Consider the following 22943-nt stretch of genomic DNA (forward strand, 5'->3'; position numbering starts at 1 on the left):
ATTGTGAATAAAAAATTATTTACAAAATACATTCCAGATGTATATTGATGGCCCAAACAATAAATGACAGTGTACACATATAAAATAAAACTAAATAGACAAATATATTCATCTATATTTCTCTGAGGTTATTGGGTACTTGGCTGACTGTTCAGATTTTGTTTAAAAGTCATTATAATAAAGGAAGGTAAAATGAATGTAGTATCCTGGTAAGCTGGGTATCCCCAGCATCCTAGAATAACGGTAGTCCGCTGAACAGATCTATGGATGTTAGGTGTGTATATTATATGTGCTCACCTGCACTCCATTTGATCTTGCTGCTTTTCAGATTGCTGTAAAAGTTTTCACTGAGGAACCCTTTTGATTTGGCTCCTATTTTCCCAATTAAGGCATTCTGTAGGGCATTTTACGATAGATGGTATGCGGCTTGTGGTGCAGCTTGTGGGGTCTGGTCTTCTGTATGTGGGCCTGTGTTGGTGTGCACTGCAGGCTCTGATCTGAGAGTCACTGCCTCCCAGGAGCCAGCCGCTGATATGTCTGCAGCAGGCAAGGTGGCCGTATATCAGTAAACAGCTGGATCCCGCCGGAGAAATTCAGGCATCGTGGGTTGGCGGACAGTGCTGTGAGCTGGATTGAGATCAGCTGCCATATTTATTTATTTATTTATTTATTTATTAACAGTTTCTTATATAGCCAACATATTCCATTGCGCTTTACAAAAGGAGACATTGATACAACAAACACGGTATTTACTGACAGTAAGAAGGTAGGAGGGCCATAGACAGGAAGCCAGGACAGGGGACCAGTGTCACCCAGGATGGTGTTCGTGGCTGGGCGGCAAGGTTGCTGGTAGGTGCCACTATTCAGAAAGTGAGAAAGGGCAGGGAGTCAGGTGAGCGCTATGTGCAACGGAATTAATCTGGTGGGTAAATTACCTGTTGTACCTCCTAGACGCGTTTCATCACAATCACTTGACTTTTTTAATATGTGCACCAAAGGATTGTGCATATAAACCAGGAGTCCAGGGCAAAATAGGGCCTCATAGGTGGAGAAGCTGCAACTCCTCCCCCTTGAACCTAATAGGATTGACCCCAATGTGTTCAACATCTACACAGACTCCTTCGACCAATGCTATATTAATGTCTGTTTTCCATTGTAGACATACATGGCAAGTTCAGGATAAAGTTGATGCAAATAATGTTGCATACACCTCTGGAAAATTAAGCCTCCACACAGATTACCCAGCTCTTCAGTATCCTCCAGGGGTAAGTACTCTAATAATTTCATATTACATGTGTCAAATCTTTTAAATATAATCAAAAGAAATGTACTCCAGTCATTGGTAGACTGCGCCAATAAGGGTCTTGACACTTACTTGAACAGTTTTTATTATTATTATTATTATTATTATTATTATTATTATTATTATTATTAAGTTTGTATTTTCTTAGTGTTCTCCAGGCAATGGCTAAAAATGTTTGAATCCAGATCACCTCTACAGTTCTCAAAAACCCATTCTAGCTTTTGGACTAATAACCTACATTCCATTAATTGGGAATATTGTAAAAATTCAAAGAGAAAGCCTAGGTAGAGCACTCTATACATGAGAACAGATGTGCCTGAGGTCACATCCGTGTGTATGCCAAAGATTACATACCCCCATAGAATTAGAAAATCCTGTCCAGTTCCCAGTCACTCCGGCAAACACAACTGTATGGATTCACTTGGATCGTAAATCTATATATTACATCATGGGCTGTGGGTTTTTATGTTTCCATGCTGGTGTGATTTATGTTATCTCAATGAACATTGCAGACTTTATTAAATGCAAACAATAGCGTAACAGAAATTACAAAGAGGATAATGTAAACATCACAGATGATCGAGTCGGCACATGCAGGTCATTAAGATTTGAGTGTTTGCTGGCACTGGAAGAATCAACTTTAATTTTAAGTCATTACATTAAGATTGTAGGGCGCATCTGCTCTGGTTTTGTCTAATGGGCCTTTTGTGTACTATGTAAATCTATAAAATATGTGCATAGACTTTTTACATTGACTCAGATGCTTACTTGGACTGCAAGCTGGTAGGAAAGCAAGTTCCTTTGAAAATGTAATTTACATTTACTTTGGCTTTTTTCTTTAAATTAAGGAAAAAACATAAAATAATCAAAGTTATTTGCGAATTTGTTTTATAAGGCATTTTTCCAAAGACTAATAGAGGGTACATGTGGTGAGATATGCAATGTTCTTCTGTTCAATCAAATGGGCATTGAATGGTTTTTCTACATTTGATGCAGGTTTGATCCCAATGCGCGCTCCTGTGTAGTGTAAACCGAAAAGAAAAATAGTCTTGGCAGCCAAGACTATATAGTGTAATAGTAGCTAGAGCAAATCTAGTGTAGATAGTGCAAATCTAATGTAGATAGTGCAAATCTAATGTAGATAGAGCAAATCTAATGTAGATAGAGCAAATCTAATGTAGATAGAGCAAATCTAATGTACATAGTGAAAATCCAATGTACATAGTGCAAATCCAATGTACATAGTGCAAATCTACTGTAGATAGAGCAAATCTAATGTAGATAGTGCAAATCTAATGTACATAGTGCAAATCTAATGTAGATGGTGCAAATCTAATGTGTTCCCTGCAGCATTTGATTGGATGTCCATCTCCTGCCTCAGTGTTGATCTGATAGCAAATCGAATGCACATTGAATGGTAAACCGAATAGAAAATAGTGGAAATCGAAAATGAGTAGAAAAAACTTCAGAGCAGGTCGAATAATTCATATCTGTTCTTCATATTTCTTTATTTGATTTTAAATTTACAAAATACACATACACAGTACATAAACTTACACATATACATATAAAATATCCGATTGTTATACAGGTCAATTCATATCTATACAATATACATACCAGACACAACATACATACCACAGTTGGTGTAATGTTATCCTAACACTCTATAACTTCGCCCCCTATATCGCTTGGACGAACATACCCGTTTATCCTCACTGGTACCCATAAATCCTCCCCCACCTTGACTCTTAACCCTGGATCCCTATAGATTGTATTGCGCCCCTATTTGGGTGCATATAGCCCAACAAGTGAGTCTAATCAATTATTTATCTTGGAATTAAACCTATCGTGCAATCGTGATTTTATTATACAATAAATTAGTATTATTCAAAGTTAATTTATATATCGACCAAGATTTTAGACATAGTGTATACTTAACATGAATTTATCAATTAATTTTAACGATTAGTGTCCGTAACTCTTTTAAAATAAGGGGAGTAGTACCATTTCTCCCAGATTAAGTGAAATCTACCAATATTATTTCTAGAAAGGAAAACATCCCTCTCGTGTTTAAAAGTGTGATTAACCATATTAACCCATTCCTTGATATCAGGTGCATTTTCTGCCATCCAGGATCTGGCAATGCAGACCTTGGCAAGTGAACCAAGATTAATGGCCAGCTGCCTTAATTCAGGTGACAACCCCGACCTGGACCATACTCCCAATGTCAATGCCTTGGGAAATATTTCCATTCGAGGAATACCAATATTAGCTAAAATATCCACGAATTCCTTCCAGAATTTTTGCAGTAATTTACATTGCCAAATTAAATGGCAAAAGTCACATCCCACGACTTTACATTTAGGACAAGAGTCAACTTTATCCGCTGCGAACTTTTTTATTTTATTCGGCGTTAAGTATGTGCGGTGCAAAATATTAAATTGGATCTGCTGGATCCTTAGTGAGGTGGTTGCTAAATTGGGTATAGCAAGTGCCCTATCCCATTCTTCGGGCGTTAGGTCAGGAATATCCCTGGTCCATTTTGTCATAAGATCACATAGGCTATGAGTTAGCGATAGAGATGAAATATGCTTGTAACATTTGGATACCCCTTTAGATGGACCCATATTCCTAATGAATATTTTTACTGGGTGATCTTTTATGCTACAGGAGGAATCTTGTAAATATTCCTCGGTAGCGCTTCTAAGCTGCAGGAAGCGAAAAAACATACTGTTCGGTATTTCGAATTCAGTTTGCAATTGGGCAAATGATTTAACCCCTCTTTGAGCAACTACATGGCCCAATGATCTTATTCCAAATTCTGACCAGGCTGCCATTCCTTGATGTTTTTTAAGATTTTTAAAGGCGTTTAAGGAGAAAGATTTGTTTCAGGGTCGGTGTCTGTGTAGCCAATTTCCTTAGAGATCCATTTCCAAATTTTAATTGCTTGGTTGAGAATCAGGGGATACCTCTTACAGCATCTATTCGTCAGAATAGCTTGTATTGGAGAATGGCCCAGAATGGTCTTTTTAATTAGATTTATTAATTCTGTCGATTGACACGGGTCTTCAAACCAGTCTCACAAATGTATCAACTGCGCTGCTAGGTAGTACACTTTGAAGTTTGGGAGGGCGAGCCCTCCGAGATCTCTTGGTCTCATCAGTGTGGTTAATTTAACTCTCTGGCTTTTATTTCTCCATATAAAGGAAGTTATTATACCATTTAACTTTCTAAATATCGTATCAGGAATATATACGGGAGAGTGTTTAAGGAGATAAAGTAACTTTGGCAAATCCAACATTTTAATAAGGTTTACCCTTCCTATAACTGTTAATGGCAGTTTAAGCTAGTTCTTGCATTTAGTTATAATTGAATCCATTACTGGTAAGATGTTAAGTGTTACGAAGTCAGATGTATCTTTAGAGATTACCACTCCCAGATAATCACATTTTTCTGCCCTAGGTATGTCTATTGCCCCATAAATTCTACCCTTCAGCCCAGTAGGTTTTTCATCAATCAATAAATGAGATTTACTGCTATTTATTGTAACCCTGAATATAGCCCAAATTCATGGAGAGTTTCTAATACTAAGGTGAGATCTTGTTTGTAATTTGCCATTCCCACCAATAGATCATCCGCGTATAGCGAGACAAGGCTACCCACCCCTCCACCCAACCGCCTCTGACCTAATATGTTTCTCAGTTTACACGCAACTGGCTCTATGGCCAGAGCAAATAGCGTGGGGGAGAGCGGGCAGCCCTGTCTCGTCCCGCGGTATATAGGGAATGGATCTGAAACCAATCCATTAACAGTAATTCGTGCACATGGATTATGATAAATCAACAGAATCCTTTTAATAAAACATGCTCCAAAACCAAAAGCCTCTAGAGTGGTCCTCAAATATGGCCACTCAAGATAGTCAAAGGCCTTGTTTGTGTCAAAGGAGGCCAAGGCAGTCTCCAAGCCCATAATTTTCCCTGTCTGTAAATAAGTAAACACTCTACGCACATTTATAGCAGTTGATTTCCCTTCCCTAAAACCCGTCTGGTCATCATGAACGATTTTATCAATTACCTCTCTAAGTCTATTGGCCAGAATTGTTGCATATAGCTTGGCATCGACCGTAAGTAGCGAGATGGGTCTATAGGAATCTGCCCTTAATGGGACTTTGCCCTTTTTTAGAATGACTGTAATAACTGCCTCAGTCATGGATTGTGATAGTTGACCCTCTTTTTTCCATTTGCTGGAAAAAATAAAGGAGCCTAACGGACAGAGTATCACTGAACATCTTACATATTTCTGCTGTTAAGCCATCAATACCTGAGGCTTTGCCAGATGATATATTTTTTATTGCCCCTCCACCTCTCCCAGCGTAATTGGTAATTCCAGAGTTTCCCTGTCTTGACAAGGCAGAGCAGCCAAATTGATGCCCCCCAGGTAGCTAGAGCTACTGCTGTACTCAGCTGTTAATTTGGAGCGATAAATTTCCCTATAGTGGTCCACAAATACCTCAGTGATTTTTGAAGTTTCACTAATTGTTTCCCCACTGGGAGAGCAAATTTTGGTGATTATCCTAGAGGGTTCATCGGTTTTTGCCATTTAGGCCATCAACTTGCCAGCCCTGTCTGCATTTAGGTACCTTCTATGTGAGTCTTTTAATAACCTAAACTTGGCCATTTCTTGTAAATGTGTGACCCAGGCACGTTGTGCCATCAGCCATTCCTGTTTACTGGGTTCTGTCTGATTCGTAACAAATATTTGTTCTAATGCTACCATAGAACTCTCTAGTGTTAAGGCTTTTCTTTGTAACAGGCTTCTAGCATGCTTTATTTTTTTGATCATAGTACCCCGCAGGAACGCTTGGACCTGTTGTAGCCAAAATCTATTTTTGCCCGAGTGAGTCTTAAAACTTGGTCCCGGTCCCTATAATGCAAAAATGTGGCGATCAGAGTATGTGGTGGCCCTCCTGGGATCGAAGGGCGGGCAGGGATTCGATGTGCCCTCTCGATGGTAAATTGAGCTGAAAAGTTCTCCATCCCAAATTCTTGCAACAACCATGTTTCCACAAATTTTTCGGGTTCACGGCCCTCTACACGCTCTTCAAGCCCCACAATGCGAACATTATTTCGCCGTGATCGGCCCTCCAAATCTATAAACTTGAAGCGTAGGTCCGCTATTTGCCCAGACATGGCCTTGACTTGGGCCTGTAAAGAAGCTACTGTATCCTCTGTATCTGAGACACGCTTCTCCAGCTCCACTACCCTATCTCTAGTTTTCTGAGCATCATCTCTAATCAGCATTATATCGGTTTGAACTTTATTCAACTGTTCTAAGAGCCGTACTTCACACATATTGACACCGTCCAGAACTTGTTGCAGAGTGATCTCAGGGACAGGCGCCTGCACCGATGATTTAGAGGGGGTAGTTTGCGGCGTGGAAGGTTGGGAGGGATTTGAGCGAGCATATTTTTCTAGCCTGGTGGCTGCTATATTATTCCCGGTTTTACCCATAGTGCCTTACCAGTTGGCTATACAGGATATAGTGTAGAGTATTAATGTCATGTGATCCTTGTAAAAGTCAGTCTCTGTAGTTGAACCAACAGGCTACTGGCGTATCTGACCACTTATAGAGGTGCAAAAGAAATACAGGCCGACCAATTCTCAGGGCTTATATAGCCCCTAAGGGATTCAGCGCTTATACAGCAGGAAAGTCAGTTTTTCATCAGCCATTTGTATCAATCAGTATATTTTTTCAGGTGCAATAAATTAACTTCTTCCTGAAGCAATCTCCCAGTCCTCAGCACTAGGTACACTGTAAAGTTTATACCGCCCTGCGGCCCTAGAGGGACAGATATCAACTGGGCCCACACTCTCCAGCCAATTGTCGGGGGTTCACTCTGGGATAATATTGTGTTTCAAGCAGGGAACTTGTTTTTATCCTTCACTGACCTTTCAGCGGCCCCCAGTAATAGTCCGGGTCTCACACCCGGGACCTTACTGCACCGTAGTTCCAACCTCTCTCACAGGTTATACAGACAATCAGGGGGCAACGAGGGCAAAGTACCTTTAGTTTGATGACCGCTGAGCTTACAGACTCCACTGCCCATCCGGGTCTTTGTTGCGTGTGAGCTGGCTCTCTCACTGCCTGCACACTCCCCGCCGTCGCTGGCTCCCTCGCGGCCGGCACTCTCACCGCCGCCGCGTGACACACCATAGGAGTCTCCTGCTGATGACATCAGGCGGATCTCAGCGGTGCAACACAGAACTTAGGTCCCGGCAACCGATCTCTCGGCGTGGCAGTTCCCTCCTTGGTTCAGGGCAGTCTCTCTCCCGTATCCCCCGACAAGCGCTGGTTACAAGTCCGGATCAGAACTCAAGAGCACTAGGAACTATCAAGCTTCCATATCGGCCTGGGTAAGGGATTCTCGTGGTTAGCTCGGAGCCATGCCGGAGCTCCTGCTTGCGTGACGTCACTCATGTGCTGCCGTGGTTACGCCCCTCGAATAATTCATATCTAATAGAAATTTAATCGAAAATGGAATTGAACCGTGTGTACGCACCTATAGTACCAAAATTCACTTAGCTAAGGCAGCAGATATTGCCTAATGTGGTTACCACCAGCTCCCCAAATGCATGTGTGGTGGTTCCAATCATGTCATTATACTCCCTATGTAATGTCATTCAGGTGGCAGCTGTGAAACTTCTAAGATGCCACTTCCACCCTCTAACATCACGGTGTGGCATATGTATAATGAGCATCACGGTGTGGGGCATTTGTATAATGGAGCATCACGGTGTGGGGCATATTTATAATGGGTATCACGGACTGCACTATTGGGGTCATGTGTATCTGGCACTGCTCTATTGAGGGCATATGTGTATCACACCCCCATTTTCCATGGCCGCACCCCATGTGGCTACAGCTCTTAGAGAGCTGACCATGCCCCCATAGCGGAAAAAATGGGGGATGTAGCCTCGCAGGAGTTCCACGGTAGTAGCTGAACCCTCTAATTTTTGGCGCGTGCCTTCGGCACGCGCAGATGTCTCTTCTCCTCTACCTACAGTGTTGAGAGGTATGTTTGTGACATATTGGACATTGCAGTGTGTGCCATATTATGTCTGGGGCATTGCAGTGTGTTTTTTTTTTATATTATGCAGATTTTTTTACATTTTTTATTTTAGTAGCTCTTCGGGCGGTTTATTTTGTCGCGAGTAGCTCCCGACCCAAAAAAGGTTGGAGACCACTGCTCTAACTGGTTGAAGTTTTGTCCAGGGTACCGGCTAGTCTTACATCGGCCCTAGGTGAATCACATTGTTAACAATGGAGCACGCAGGTATGGGGTTCTGAGTAACAACATTACCCTCACAGCTCCTTTTTTCCACGATGGCCATGGCTTGTGGTCTGTATTTGGGGCCAGTGAGTTGTGGTTCAATGAGGAGGGGGCGGTGACTGATGATTCTCACCATAAATTCATATAGTCTGTTATCTTTGGAAACTGTACAATATGGTGCTAAGAATGAACCATAAGTAACCTGGAGTAGAACATGATCATTTGATACTATAGTTAGACTTATATAGATAAGCCAAATATTTCTGTGGAGCAAAAAGGAGTTCAGTTCCTGGCATACAGTTCCACCAGAGGCGGATTTAGACCTCATGGGGCCCTAGACAAGATACAGGTTTGGGGCCCTCTTCCAACTGTCCATAGCACTATATTTTGGTGCTGATTACAGGTGGCATTGATAGAGTACTTCGGTGTGTGCACAGTCTACTGATACATGCTCAGTTGCGTGATACTAGGCATTACGTACAAATCTGAATCAGGCTCGAGATATTTTAGAAGTAGGCTTAATACCAGTGTCACAGGTAAAGTACTGTCAATGGACTGCCCGCTTTACTTTACAAAGGTTTTTCATTCTATCAAACAACATCAAAGGGACCATATGATGGGCTGGACCAGGTGTTGTCAGGACGTCACGTTGTATTAATGCATTGCTCCTCTAGGAATGTTTTGGATATCTTTATGGGGCACCATTTATAATATATGAATGCAGAATGGATAAACACAGTCACATTGTTCTCTACTGAAAACTGTCACGCCCAGTAACTGATTATCCAATAGGCTGATTAGGCTGCAGCCTAGTGCATCATGATTTGGGGCAGGGGACTTGGTGACAGCTGAGGAATAAAATTAAGGCCTAATTACTCCATTCATGTTAGTTATCACCCGTCCTGATGTACCGGGGGGGGGGGGGGGTGTGTCTAAGGGCCATTGTCCCTGTGTTTAAGTGGGTTTCCTCCGGGTGTTCTGGTTACCTCCAACAATACAAAATGAATAGCGAGTGAATTGAGTTTCTGGATACATTAACCCTTTGAATGCAAAATATCCGCTAAAAAAGCCACCTTCTCACATTTGTTATATAAATTCAAATAAAAAAATGTTGTGTAAAAAAAGATTGTATTTCCTATATAAGGTAATATTACAGGTCATTATGATGAATACAAATGTTTGCTTGCCAATTTTCACACCTAATTTTGACAAATTCACCTGGCATTTAAAGGGTTAAGAAAATCCATCATTTCTTATCATAATGATAATACATTTCATCTGAATTTATTGAGTGATCATCAAATCAGTAATCATCTTTCAAGACTATAATTGACAAACATGTGAGAGCTGCTCAATCAAATCAGTAATGCCCCCTAGGTGCTGCAAGGGAGGGGGATTTAACCCCCAGCACACCAAAGGGCATTAGTAATAAGATTTGAATAACCAACATAATAGAAGGAAATTCAGAGATCTTAGTTACATATATTTTGCAAAAGATATGATAAGCTTCCGGGCCTCGTCACGGCTTCTTTGATGCCGGAAGTCCGACACACTGCATGATAACAGCACACAATCTGGGCCATATAATTGTCTGCTGTAAAGGCCCCCATACACTAGGGCGACTTGTCCTTAGGACAAGTCGCCCCCGACTTCCCCCTGAGCTTCCCCGGCTGCTCCCCGGGGGAGCTTGATTAGATTGGCACTTGATGTGCCATTTTTTACATGTGATAAATCGTCTCGATTTATCACATGTAAAAAACCTGGGGAGCAGGGGGGGGGGGGTGGGCTAAGAGGTGGGAGCTGGTGGGAGCAGGGGGGCTGGGGACGCTGCGGGGGACAGCGTCTGTGCGGCGAGAAGGTAGAGGGAGCAGGGGGGGCTGGAGACGCTGCGGGGGACACAGGCTGCATAGAGCCGGGCAGGGGGAGCCGGCCGGGAGCTGTCAGTAATGAATAAAAAAAAAAAGCCCATACAATGAATGGGCAGCCTGTGATTGGCTGCTGAGCGCTCTCTCAGCCAATTGCTGACTGGCTGAGAGAGCGCTCAGCCAATCACAGGCTGCCCATTCATTGTATGGGCTTTTTTTTATTATTCATTACTGACAGCTCCCGGCCGGCTCCCCCTGCCCGGCTCTATGCAGCCTGTGTCCCCCGCAGCGTCTCCAGCCCCCCCTGCTCCCTCTACCTTCTCGCCGCACAGACAGCGTCCCCAGCAGCGGGGGACACAGACGTGTCCCCCGCAGCGTCCCCAGCCCACCCTGCTCCCTCCACCGCCGCGCCGCCCCACTAGGTCCCAAGTCGGGTGGTCGGACGTGCAGCAGGTCCGACCACCCGACGCAGATCCGATGCGCACGGGACCGCGCATCGGATCTGAGGGGACATCAAAACTAGCCGATTTTGGTCCGATTTCGGCCAGATCCGACTGATCTGGCTGAAATCTGACCAAAATCGGCTAGTGTATGGGGGCCTTAAGGCTACATGATAACAGCACTTACCAATATATCGAAGTTGAGAGCCAGCCTATAATTGAGACTGAATTAAGACTATTATAATAAATAATATTTTCATTGAATAGATCACTTGAACTCACTGTGCGCTTTTTATCCCTCAGGTACAATTTCTTCACTGTTTAAAACAAGCTGAAACTGGCGGTGAGAGTGAAGTGGTAGATGGGTTTCATATCTGTAACAAACTGAGAAAGCAGAATCCAGACGCATTCAGCATCCTTACATCTACACCGATTGACTTCACAGACACTGGAGTTGATTACTGTGATTTTTCCCTCCAGTCCAAACAACGGATTATAGAGTAAGCACTTTTAGATAAACTTATATTGGTTATTTCTCTCTCTAGCTCTGATATGCTCAGAAGAAAGGTAATGACTGCCCCCTTATGGAGGAAGAAGTGTATGATTTTATCTCAACATTGAATTTGTTGCGAAAGAATCGTCTAAAATTAATTCGGTACTTGTTTCCTAGAACGGCCACAATCGTGAGTGATCGTGGCTCTTAATTAAGGGACACGATCCTCACGATGTGGCCGATTTTTTACAATTTTTTCACTTTGATTGACAGAAATCGGGTCAATCGGTCGGTCGCGACCAATTAAAATCGGCCGCGATGCGACCGACCGATTGACCCGATTTTTCCATAGACTTCAATGTTAAAAAATCTTTTAACATTGAAATCGGTTGGTCTTGTGCCATTATAATGGCACAAGATGAGATGGACTTGATTAAGTCCATCTCACATAGGGAAAAATGATAAAAAAGGTGAAATGGGCCAATATGACCCATTTCACATTTTTTATGTGCCCGCCATGACCCCACGATAGACGTGAACCCGAAGCGTGGCGAGCGCAGCGAGCCCGCGAGGGGCGGCGGTGCGCGTCCTCCGACCTTTTCATTCCCCTACTATCCACTAGGGCGTGGAGTGAGAATATAATAGTGTGGCGAGCGCAGCGAGCCACCGTGCCCGAAGCGTGGCGAGCGCAGCGAGCCCCGCGAGGGGACGCGTATACCTGTGAAGTGAGACGCGTCCCCTCGCGGGGCTCGCTGCGCTCGCCACGCTTCGGGCTCGGTGGCTCGCTGCGCTCGCCACACTATTATATTCTCACTCCACGCCCTAGTGGATAGTAGGGGAATGAAAAGGTCGGAGGACGCGCACCGCCGCCCCTCGCGGGCTCGCTGCGCTCGCCACGCTTCGGGTTCACGTCTATCGTGGGGTCTAGCACACTTATTAACATTTGGGGGGGCAATTTAAACAAATCTGGTGTAAAAAAAAAAAAAATCGGGTGAAAAATCGGCAGATCGGATCGGTCGCATCGTATGCGACCAAATCGCATGCGATGCGACCGATCCGATTTTTTATCTTACGACCACAACGATCTAAATCGTTGTGGCCGTTCTAGGAAACAAGTACCATTAATTCTGTGCTATTACATACCTCTCAACTGTCCTGCTTTTTGTGGGACTGTCCTGTTTTTATGGGAATGCTTCTGCGTCATCCCAGGGTCGGCAGTGACCCGTGGTGGGGGGGGGGGGTTTCCCAGCCTGAAGGAAATAGACGCTGTGTGCATGCGCACATTCAGAGATGCAGAAGGGTGAAAAACAGGGGCGTGGTCTGAGGATGTGGCATCCCAGTGAGACCACGCCCCATTTATCAGTAGGCCATGCCCATTTTTAGTAGGCCATGCCCCTTTTTGGAGGGTCCTGCTCGGAGACAAACAAATGTTGGGAGGTGTGCTATTATAGATTTTATTATTGCTCATTTATCGTTGTACTTGGTGTATAATCTCTAATGGAAATAGTACATATTTTAGTTATGTTTGTTATCATTATTAGGAGCATATTTATTAAGTATCTGGACTAGGCCGTAGTAGTACACACGTAGTGATTTGCACCAGTGATTTAGCATGGGAGAATTCCCTTGAGCTTCCCGGAATGTAGATCGCCCAGAAAGTGCCAGTGATTGTGCTAAGCGATTAAGCATAGGCGATTTTAGTTAAGCAAGGGAAAACAGTAAATAACTATCGATCTTTTAACAAAACACGGGCGACGTTCAGTCTTTTGCAAAGCAATCTGACTAGATTTATCCTGCGCGTTTCATCTACATATCCCGGTGATAGAGACACACGGAGCTATGCATCACTATCGGCCCTACACACACAGCGATGTGTGCTTAATTTCTAAGCGATCTAGTCATAACGCTTAGAAAATAGGCCTCTACTTGTGTGGGCCCCATAACTGCCATGCTCCATGCTGGATTTAAACATTGACAGTTAGGAGCTGGTCTGCTGGTTGTTTATCACTCTCCACTTTATATCACTTTTTGAAGCTTAGTACATTTGTCCCTTGGAGTGCTGCACCAGGCATAATTCTATAATTTATGGGTATTAGTTTGGTTCCCACACATATGTCAATTGCATTATTATGCCTGTCTATCTATCTGTCTATCTATCTACTATATCTATCTATCCCCCCCCCCCCCACCTCCTTACAAATTGTTATGCCACTTGGCAGTATGAATGCACCTGGGAGTGCACAAACTAGATACCGTGGAGAGAACCACAAACAGAGACACAGGGGCAGTGCTAGGCAGACTCACAGAGATATAGGAACAGTGCAAACATCAGTAGTGAACAAGTACTAACACTAAAACCGACTGGGAGCATACACACAATACACAGAGATGATACTGGGGGGACTCACAGGCACAGGTAGGGGCTGGGAGGATGAGCGCCCAACAGTTAGAGCGTCTCCCAGTATCAGAGAATAAGTACCTCTCCGGTAACAGGAGAGATACCTATAGTGGAGCTTGGTGTAATGCTTCGACACGTGAATGTACTTGTTGCTATAAGCAACCCCAGTCCCAACAAGGTACTACAGAGGGAGGCCTATAGTTTCCTAGGTCAGAGATTAAGAAGACCATAGGAAAATATCCTAAACTCGTACCCCTCGCTTGCACTATACAGGTTCAGCTAGCTGCCACCAAGCTGACACCCGTGGGCTCTGCACTGAGGGAAAGGGTAAGATATCAGGACCTGAGCTCACCTGCAGCACAAAGGTTCAGCTAGCTGCCACCAAGCTGACACCAGCGAGTGCTGCACAGTGAGAGAGGTAACACAGGAAATGAGGTAGTGTAACAGCAACCTAGCTGGATCCACAAGGTGGTACAGGGACCCAGCAGTTATAGTCACAACTCCTGATTACGGTTGCTAGAAACTAACTAGACACAGGACAAGGCTAACTGGCTATCTGACTAGGATTCTGCAGCACCTGCCTAGCCTGAAAGGAAGGTTTATATAGCAGGTGCTGCCACGCCCCACTCAGACATCACAGACTGTGAGCATAAAACCAGTGCCAGATTCCCTGCTGTGAACAGACTGCCTGTCACCACTGCAACAGCAAAAACCCGAACCAGAGTATCAGCAGCAGCAGGATTCTAGCAGGTCCTCCCCTCCAGACAGGGAGACAGGGCCAGAGGCATTAGAACGTGAGGGGCAGCTCCCTTGTCCGCTGCCACACACACACTCACCATGTGAAAGGTGCTGCTGGAGAGGAGGTCAGACTGCAAATCTCCGCTCTATGGAGTAATATGCACATGTGCTGGAAGTGCTGCCTGAGTGATTGGCAGGTATGCCCCTGCTGTGCACTGTGACAGCTCAACAGATGAGGCGAGGTGGGTGTGGAACACATTAGGGAAGATAAGCTGTATTGGAAGATACACTCCCTCTCCCACCCATGTCCCCTGGTCCTTTGTCCCTCCTCTCCCACCCATGTCCCCAGGTCCTGTGTCTCTCCTTCCCCCCCCCATGGCCCAAGATGCTCCTCTCATTAGTGCCCCCCACAGTGTGTGTGCCCGCCTGTCCATCCACATGCTTGCCTCCTTCTCTGCATGCTTCTCACAGTGCAGTTTCCTGCAATACAAGCCTTCTTTCTGACCATCGAACAGGTAGGAGGCAGTGCACTTTTTATGTAGAGGAGCACTGTCCTCATTGTATTTTGATTACTGTGCGGGGAAGTATGTTTCACTGGTATCCCCTCCGTTCCTACTTATCCTGTTGTTTTTCGTTCGTCCACCCACCTATTTTTAGTATGTTAACTCTTATGAGCAGGGCCCTCCTTCCTCACGTACTCACCCTACCTCTTTACCTCACCTGTCCTCCTGTCCTGTTCTTCCCTTCCTCTATCTTCCCTTCATCTTCAGTCTCCTCGACAATTTTGACACCTACTTTTGAACTGATGCTGATTTTATTTCTACCAGCTATACCCCTATTTATACTGTATTTTTCAACATACCCTGTACGTTACCTTGTCATTTGTTTTTTGTTTGCTATGTACGGCGCTGTGGACACTTTGCGGCGCCTTATAAATAAACGTACTACTACTACTGGTACTTGTTTCCTAGCACAGCGCCCGTCGGGGTTAATTGCATACCTTAAGTTAAGGTACTTAAGGTATGCGCTCAACGCGATGGACGCGATTTTCTGTCAATTACCAGCCTTTATTGCCGGCAAAGAGAAAATCGCGTTAATCGCGTCCATCGCATTCCATTATAATGGCATGCGGTGCGACCGACGCGATCAACGCAATTTTACATAGGAATCAATGTTAAATTACCTGTCAATATTAAAATCGCGTTGATCGCGTCCATCGCATGCCATTATAGGGTACAATGTTAAATGGCCCCCAGACCCCATTTTTCATTGTATGCCCCCCCCCATTGTTAACGCCATCCCACTATTGACGCCAACCCGAAGCGTGGCGAGCGGCGGCGGTACGCGTCCTCCAACCTTTTCATACACCCACTATCCACGTTGGCGTGGAGTTGATTTTATATAGCCGAGCCCGAAGCGTGGTGAGCGCAGCAAGCCCCGCGAGGGGACGCGTAATACCTGTGAAGTAATGCGTGTCCGCTCGCCACGCTTCGGGCTCCGTGGCTTGCTGCGCTCGCCACACTATGTAAGATCAACTACACACCGAAGTGGATATGAAAAGGTTGGAGGACGCGTACCGCCGCCGCTCGCCACGCTTTGGGTTAACGTTCATCGTGGGGTGGCGTTAACAATGGGGGACCATGCCACCCATGAGGGGGGTATGCAATTAAAATTGGGGTTTCGGGGGCTTTTAACATTGGGCCCAATGGTAAAATGGTCTCAGGGACCATTTTACATTGATTCCAATGTAAAAATAGTGTCGACCGCATCGATCGCATCGCATGCGCTTTGGTTGCATGCGATGCGATCAACGGGATTTTTTTGTTCCCGATGCTTAAGATAAAAATCGCTGGCGCCGTGCTAGGAAACAAGTACCGTTTCACTACTCTGGGGGCCACTGCGGTCACACTACTGTCTGGGCCACTGTGTTTGCACTACTGTGGGGTCACTGTGCTTGTATAATTACTGCAACGGCCACTGAGTATTTGTGTGTGTGAGAGTGTGTGTTTTTCCTGTGGGGACTTGATGGTGTGCCTTGGGATTTTTTAAGTCTTGTTGATGTGCCGTGAGTTGAAAAATGTTGAAAATCACTGAGCTAGACAGTAATTGTCAATTCATTCTGCTTTGCGGATGGTGTCTAGATTATGGGCAGTAAATATACCTGGAGGAATTTTACATGGAACATTTAATGCCATTGAAACGTTTAAATTTCCTCAGCCAGATGAGGAATAAGTTAATGATTCTGTGGAAAATGTTAAAAAAAATGTGATAATCTCTGGTTACAATATACTAAGCTTTAGTGTATTATAATGTGGCGGTTTAAAAAAATGTTTATGTATTTCTGTTTAATTGGCATATTCACATTAAACGTGTTTTATTATGTATACTCTGGTTATTTTATGTGCTGTCGTAGTCTGTCAAATGTATATAGTTATTGCATAAAGTCTCTATAAAGAATAACACCAGTGGCTAATACCTACAGAATACGAGTTGGTTATATAAATGTTACCATATATATATATATATATATATATATATATATATATATATATATATATATATATATATATATATATATATATATATATATATATATTTATCTATTATCTTCTAGAAGGTGCTAAATAAATACGTGGATACTGATTGTTTGCCCATCGCCACCTCCCATGTGAACTAGAACTACCATCTTTTATATTTCCATCTGACTTTTGAAACCTGTCTTAAACTAGTTGAGCTTAAATAATCTGTGCTGCTCTAAACAATTGGGTAGAAATTCTCTCCATATGTTGGTCATCTCTGTACCATATTCTTTGAGGAATTAACAAAATAAAGGATTTGGAGTAAATTTACTAAATTGTAGATGTGAGAGATGTTGCCCAAAGCAACTAATCATGTTTTACTTATTTATTTAGCACCATCTAAAATAGTGATTTCCAACCTTTTTTCAACTTGCAGCACAACAAACAAGAATTAAAAATATTGCACAAGGCAAGGCACACTTTCATTCCCCACAGGGAAACACATATGCACACTGGTCCCCACAGGAAAAAAAAAAAAAAGAAAAAAACAATTTGCTCCCACATGGACAAAAAAATCACATTAGGCCCCACATAAATAAAAAATCATTCCCACCGTCCAACATAGAACATAAAATAAATTGGCCCCACAACAGTGTTTAAAAAATGCTTTTTGGACACATTCCAAGGAAGATTCCCTATAAATGAAGTAATGTGTCTTATTTCCTATATGTTTCCATCTTCATAGGGTAGGAACAGCTGACACATGTGAGTCACCAACTTTGTGTCTCAAAACGAAGGAAGTAACTATTACTGAATGTACATGTAACGCTGCAGAATTTGGGTCAGGACCATGACCCGCCTGAGGACATACTGGCTGCTGTACAGATTTTATCAATGGTTTAACGTTCTTCCATATGGATCAATCTTTCACCATTTTTCACTGTTCACTAATTGTGTTGGGTAGCAGTCAATTTACCGACGGTCATAATCCGGACACTGGTTGATACTGATATGGACAAAATACCGGCATTCATTATGCCGACATGTTCAAAATATCAACATAATCAAAATGCTGACATTTCAAAATGTTAACATGAGTTTAAAAGTTTTTTTTTCCCCCCAAAACAGGCTCGTTCATACTTTACCATCCCAGTGGACCTGAAGGGGGGGATATAATAGTGTGCCGAAAACTGAGAGCCATGTGAGGGGTTCCCATGTCGACACAGAAACTCATCTAGATATTTTAAATGTCTGCATTTTGAACATGTCGGCATAATGAATGTCGTTTTTTTGTACGTGTCATGATCAATGGGTGTCAGGATATTGACCGTCGGTATTGTGTCTGTCTGTATTTTGACTGCTAGCCAACACAACTAGGGCCTGATTCTGGTTCACTCGCAAAGGCAAATGATCTGTCTAATGGACAAAACTGGTATTTTGACTGTCGGCATTATGACCATGAGTATTGTGTCCATCGAGAAATTGTACTGAACCCATTGTGTTAATGGGGGAAGCATTGATTCATAAGCCCAAAGCTGGCTCCATACATGCAAGTTTCATTGTCTATTTTACTTATTTTTGGAGATGGCTCCTTTGCGCCCTAGCATCACTGTTCTTTCCACGTGAGGTTTGGGTGGAGCTGTAGATAACATTCTTTTAACGTTCCTATTACTAGGTAATGCAGAAGAATAGACCAGTACTCCAATCATATCATTTGATTAAACACTACTGTTTATTAGCAATGTTCAGCAACATTTTTGAACCTTGGCTTGAGAAATAATATGAGAGTTGGAAACATTGTTGAATATTAATATTTAGTTATTATATAGCGCACACATATTCTGCAGCGCTTTACAGAGCATATTTGAACATTCACATCAGTCCCTGCCCCAGTGGAGCTTACAATCTAAATTCCTTACCACATGTACACACATTCATTCTAAGGTTAATTTTGTAAGGAAACCACCTGCCAGTATATTTTTTGGATTGTGGGAGGGAAATGGAATAAACCCATGCATGCACGGGGAGAATATACAAACGCTACCTCCAAGTTGAGAATCAAACCCATAACCTCAGTGCTGTAAGGCAGGAATGCTAGCCATTACACCGTCCATGCTGCCCTAATAGGTTTGTAGTGCCGATGTGCATTAACATCTGCCTTGTGGCACATGGGGATGGTCACTGATCACAGCTTAAGCTAGTGAGGCAGTGATAAGAGGAGGATCCTGGAAATGGAGGTGGCATTAGTGGATTCCTTCACTGCCTCCCCGGTCTTCCATACAGCCTGTGCTCCAGCCAGATGCAGTAAAAGCCTAAATCCCATTGGATGGCCACTGGCAGTCCAGCACTGCTCTTGGGCGCCATCAGCATGAAGGCTGCCCAAGGGTGAGTACCAGTGGCTGCCAGCTGTAGCACTGCAGATTGGATCCAAAGTAAAGACTGTTCTGTAGGAAATGGTGAGGGGCCCTCTCAGAGATGGGGAACAGAGGTACTAACCCTGCCATGCTCTTTTTGACCACCCTTGTATGCACTCTGAGTTTTCAACATAAAATATGTCTAACTCTACAGATGGGGCCACTCTCGTTTTGGCCGCTGACGCACCATCCGCAGATTTCTAGCAGATGGCCATCTGGCATCGTGGACGGGACATGGACGCCCGAGTGTCTCATGCCCTCGCATGTCCTTTGCAGAAAATGGAGTGTGCCAGTGTCTCGATGTGTGCATGCCCCATTCTGGTGCAGGGTGGTCTAGGGCGCGATGGAAGCCGCTCTGATGAGAGCGGCGCCATCTGTGTGTGCGTGTTTGTTGCTTCCAATTTACCTTTTTTTGTTCACAAGCAATGGTCAGATTCAATTGAGGCTGATATCTTAAATGATTATAGTGCCTTACGAGAGCTGTAGACTAATGCATTTGTAGCTGCGATCCCATGCACAACGGATATGGGAAAATGTGCAAATGACGCAGACATCTGGATTTTTAATGAGCTAGACATCAGAGCTTCGAAGATCTTATCAACTGCGTACAAATATGCAATGGTGACCACACATCCTTCAATAATGGACTCCCTGAGTAACCCTAAAGTCACTCACAAGACCCGTGGAAAGTGCTACACTGACCCAATGTTTTGTGCATATGGGAGCGCAGTTGTAGGCTTAGACATGCCTCAAAAAGGGTACTTGTACTTTTACCATCACTTTATGTAGCCTGCCCCAAACTGTCCCTGATTATCGATCACTGTATGAACTAATCCACTTGGTAATGACATCACAAAGGTAACCTGGCATGTGCATTGTGACCATGATGCATGTAGTTGAATGATAATTGCTTAACTCCAGAAATGACAACAACTGTGAATCTAGTCATGGTCATCACAAAAATAAATGTTTTCATGTCTTAGTTCCAACTTGATATACAACACACTAAAACGTTTTTTTATTTTTTTATTTCAGGCTTGAGCCAAATGGAAATCTTCTGAGGGTTAATTTTAATAATGCGACAAGGGACTCCGTACTTAATATACCTGCTGAAAAGGTGCAGTTGTTTTACTCCGCTTTGAAAGCGTTTGTCAATATTATGAATCAGCCAGAAAATACTTTTTGTTACAAAATGAAACCAGGTCAGTAAAGTTTTCTTTTATCATTGAACACAATTTGAATGTCTGATGTCATCAGTTGATTTCATGCTATAATTTTGTTTATTCTAGGCTGTTCTAGCAGCCAATTTTTAAAGGGAAAATGTGAACTGCCGGCATGTGGGTCCCCACAACACGTGAAGAGATGGGGGCATCTATTCACATTGACCAGAGAGCTGGGCCTGCTCTTAACAGTGATGGCAGCAGTCAGGCCGCCCACATTTGTAACCTCACCAGCTGGGGACACCCACATTAGTGATTAGCCCTACCCTGATCCTTGAGGGATAAATAGCTATAAGTGATGTCACCCATTATAATGTTATCCATTTCTTTGATGTATGGCATTTAATAAAACTTATATCATGCCCCTCCTGCAGTTCCACTCCATCTCTCTACATGCTTCCAGCACTTTCATTGGTGGATAGGTCTAACCATCCACCAGTCAGCATGTGGACAGCTATTTTCATTCTGGCTGTAGGCTAGGAGGCAGGAAGTGAATGCTGCCTTGCCGCTCTGATTGTGTGACCACCACCTGCCCCTGCTTAAAGGCCCCTAGAATTATGGCCCTCTGCATCTGCCCAATGTTCCTATATGTTAAGATGGCCCTTGCTATAGGGCAGGGACATGCTGCAACCAATGTTTCTACCATGCTGTGCTTTCAATGGAATTGTGCCGTTACCAGTGGGCATCTCCGTAGTCTGCGGCCTATGCATTGGCATAAATGGTCTGCGTCTGAATCAGAGCCACTCTATGCACATAAACACCTTCTTTTGATGGATAGTGTGGTTTTCTATAGCAATGCAGATATACATTTAACTTGTGTATGAAAGGGATGCCTTGGTATTGGTTTGACTATGACATACGGTAGGTAATTTTAATAAACGCATACAGTACTAGATCTTTCTAACTGAATGTTTTTGTTTAGGTCAAGTAGTAACATTTGACAACTGGAGAATTCTGCATGGACGGAGAAGCTACCAATCAGACGCAGATTGTGCCCGACACCTGGAGGGGTCCTACCTGGACTGGGATGTGGTGATGTCGAGACTGAGAGCTCTAAAGACCAAATTGCAGAAACCAAGCTGATTCCTGTCATTATTATACTTGAAAGCAGAATTATACATCATATCTTACAGGAGATAATGAGTTTCGTTGTAATAAATAATTGTATTTTGCTGCTATTATTATAGATGACTAGTTTAAAGCCAATCAAAATGACGGCTTCTGCAATCTACTTTCACTTTGAGCTGTGACAGTTTTTAGCCCACATCTCTCTCCCCCCACCCCCAGTCCCTATTTGCTCCTACCTCCGATCTGTCTTTGCAGATATATATATATATATATATATATATATATGTGTGTGTATATATATATATATATATATATATATATAGGTGAAGGAAGAAGACTGGCACTCGTAGGTCTTTTAAAGTCTGTATTCAGCAAACAGTGGAAAACAACCAACGTTTCGGGGCTGCGCCCCTTTGTCAAGGTGTGTGTGAACGAGTGCCAGTCTTCTTCCTTCACCTACACTGTCTGCCGAGACAGGCACCGGGGCAGCTGTCCTTATAGAGTGAGTGCCGGACCGTACTACAAATATATATATATATATATATATATATATATATATATATATATATATATATAGAGAGAGAGAGTACCCTTTCAATGCGCTACAGAAAATGTAGGGGCAGCAACTAAGTGGGTCCCCCCTGTTAGTGGGGGAAAATGGAGAAATAGCAAACGATGGACAAAGTGCGCCCTCCTAAAGTGTATCCACCACCAATAGAACAAATGGTGACAATGTGGTCACGGTACAACAGATTTAATATAAAACAGATAAAATATGACAATAAAATTCTTTCATCTGTGTGGAGTCATGGATTTCTATAACGGTCAGTATACACAAAACCCAACGCGTTTCGTCGTTAAAACGACTTCCTCAGGGGTAACCGTCTAGGTGGTGGAAATAAACAATATTATTTGTTTGTTTTTTACACTTACTGAAAATTAAGTAATTGTACAGACCTGAGTGGTCAGTACTAAAGATAGTATTAAAGGTACATACCAACAGGTAACTTAATATTTTTCAGTCACAGTGTAATACAGCTTTCATTTGAAAGAACATGAAGGAGTGGATCCTTAACAGATCTCAATCATAATGCTTGTCAGCATCTAAAACATGAATTAAAACATATATGCAATATGTCAAGAAGAGGAGCA

At 43.3% G+C, this 22943-nt stretch overlaps 1 protein-coding gene across 1 annotated transcript in view; it reads left to right on the top strand.

Moving 5' to 3' along the window:
• BBOX1 (gamma-butyrobetaine hydroxylase 1) overlaps positions 1 to 22476 on the top strand; it is a 67363-nt gene extending 44887 nt beyond the window's left edge. The window contains exons 5-8 of the mRNA XM_083165437.1: positions 1160 to 1265; positions 11245 to 11441; positions 20539 to 20705; positions 21646 to 22476. Of these exons, the coding sequence (XP_083021563.1) occupies positions 1160 to 1265; positions 11245 to 11441; positions 20539 to 20705; positions 21646 to 21806 (631 nt within the window). The 3' untranslated portion in view covers positions 21807 to 22476. The remainder of the gene's footprint in view (positions 1 to 1159; positions 1266 to 11244; positions 11442 to 20538; positions 20706 to 21645) is intronic.
• Positions 22477 to 22943: the final 467 nt, after the last annotated feature.

This window comes from Crinia signifera, chromosome 11 (assembly GCF_055691185.1).
Source record: "Crinia signifera chromosome 11, ASM5569118v1, whole genome shotgun sequence".
Taxonomy (NCBI): Eukaryota; Metazoa; Chordata; class Amphibia; order Anura; family Myobatrachidae; genus Crinia; species Crinia signifera.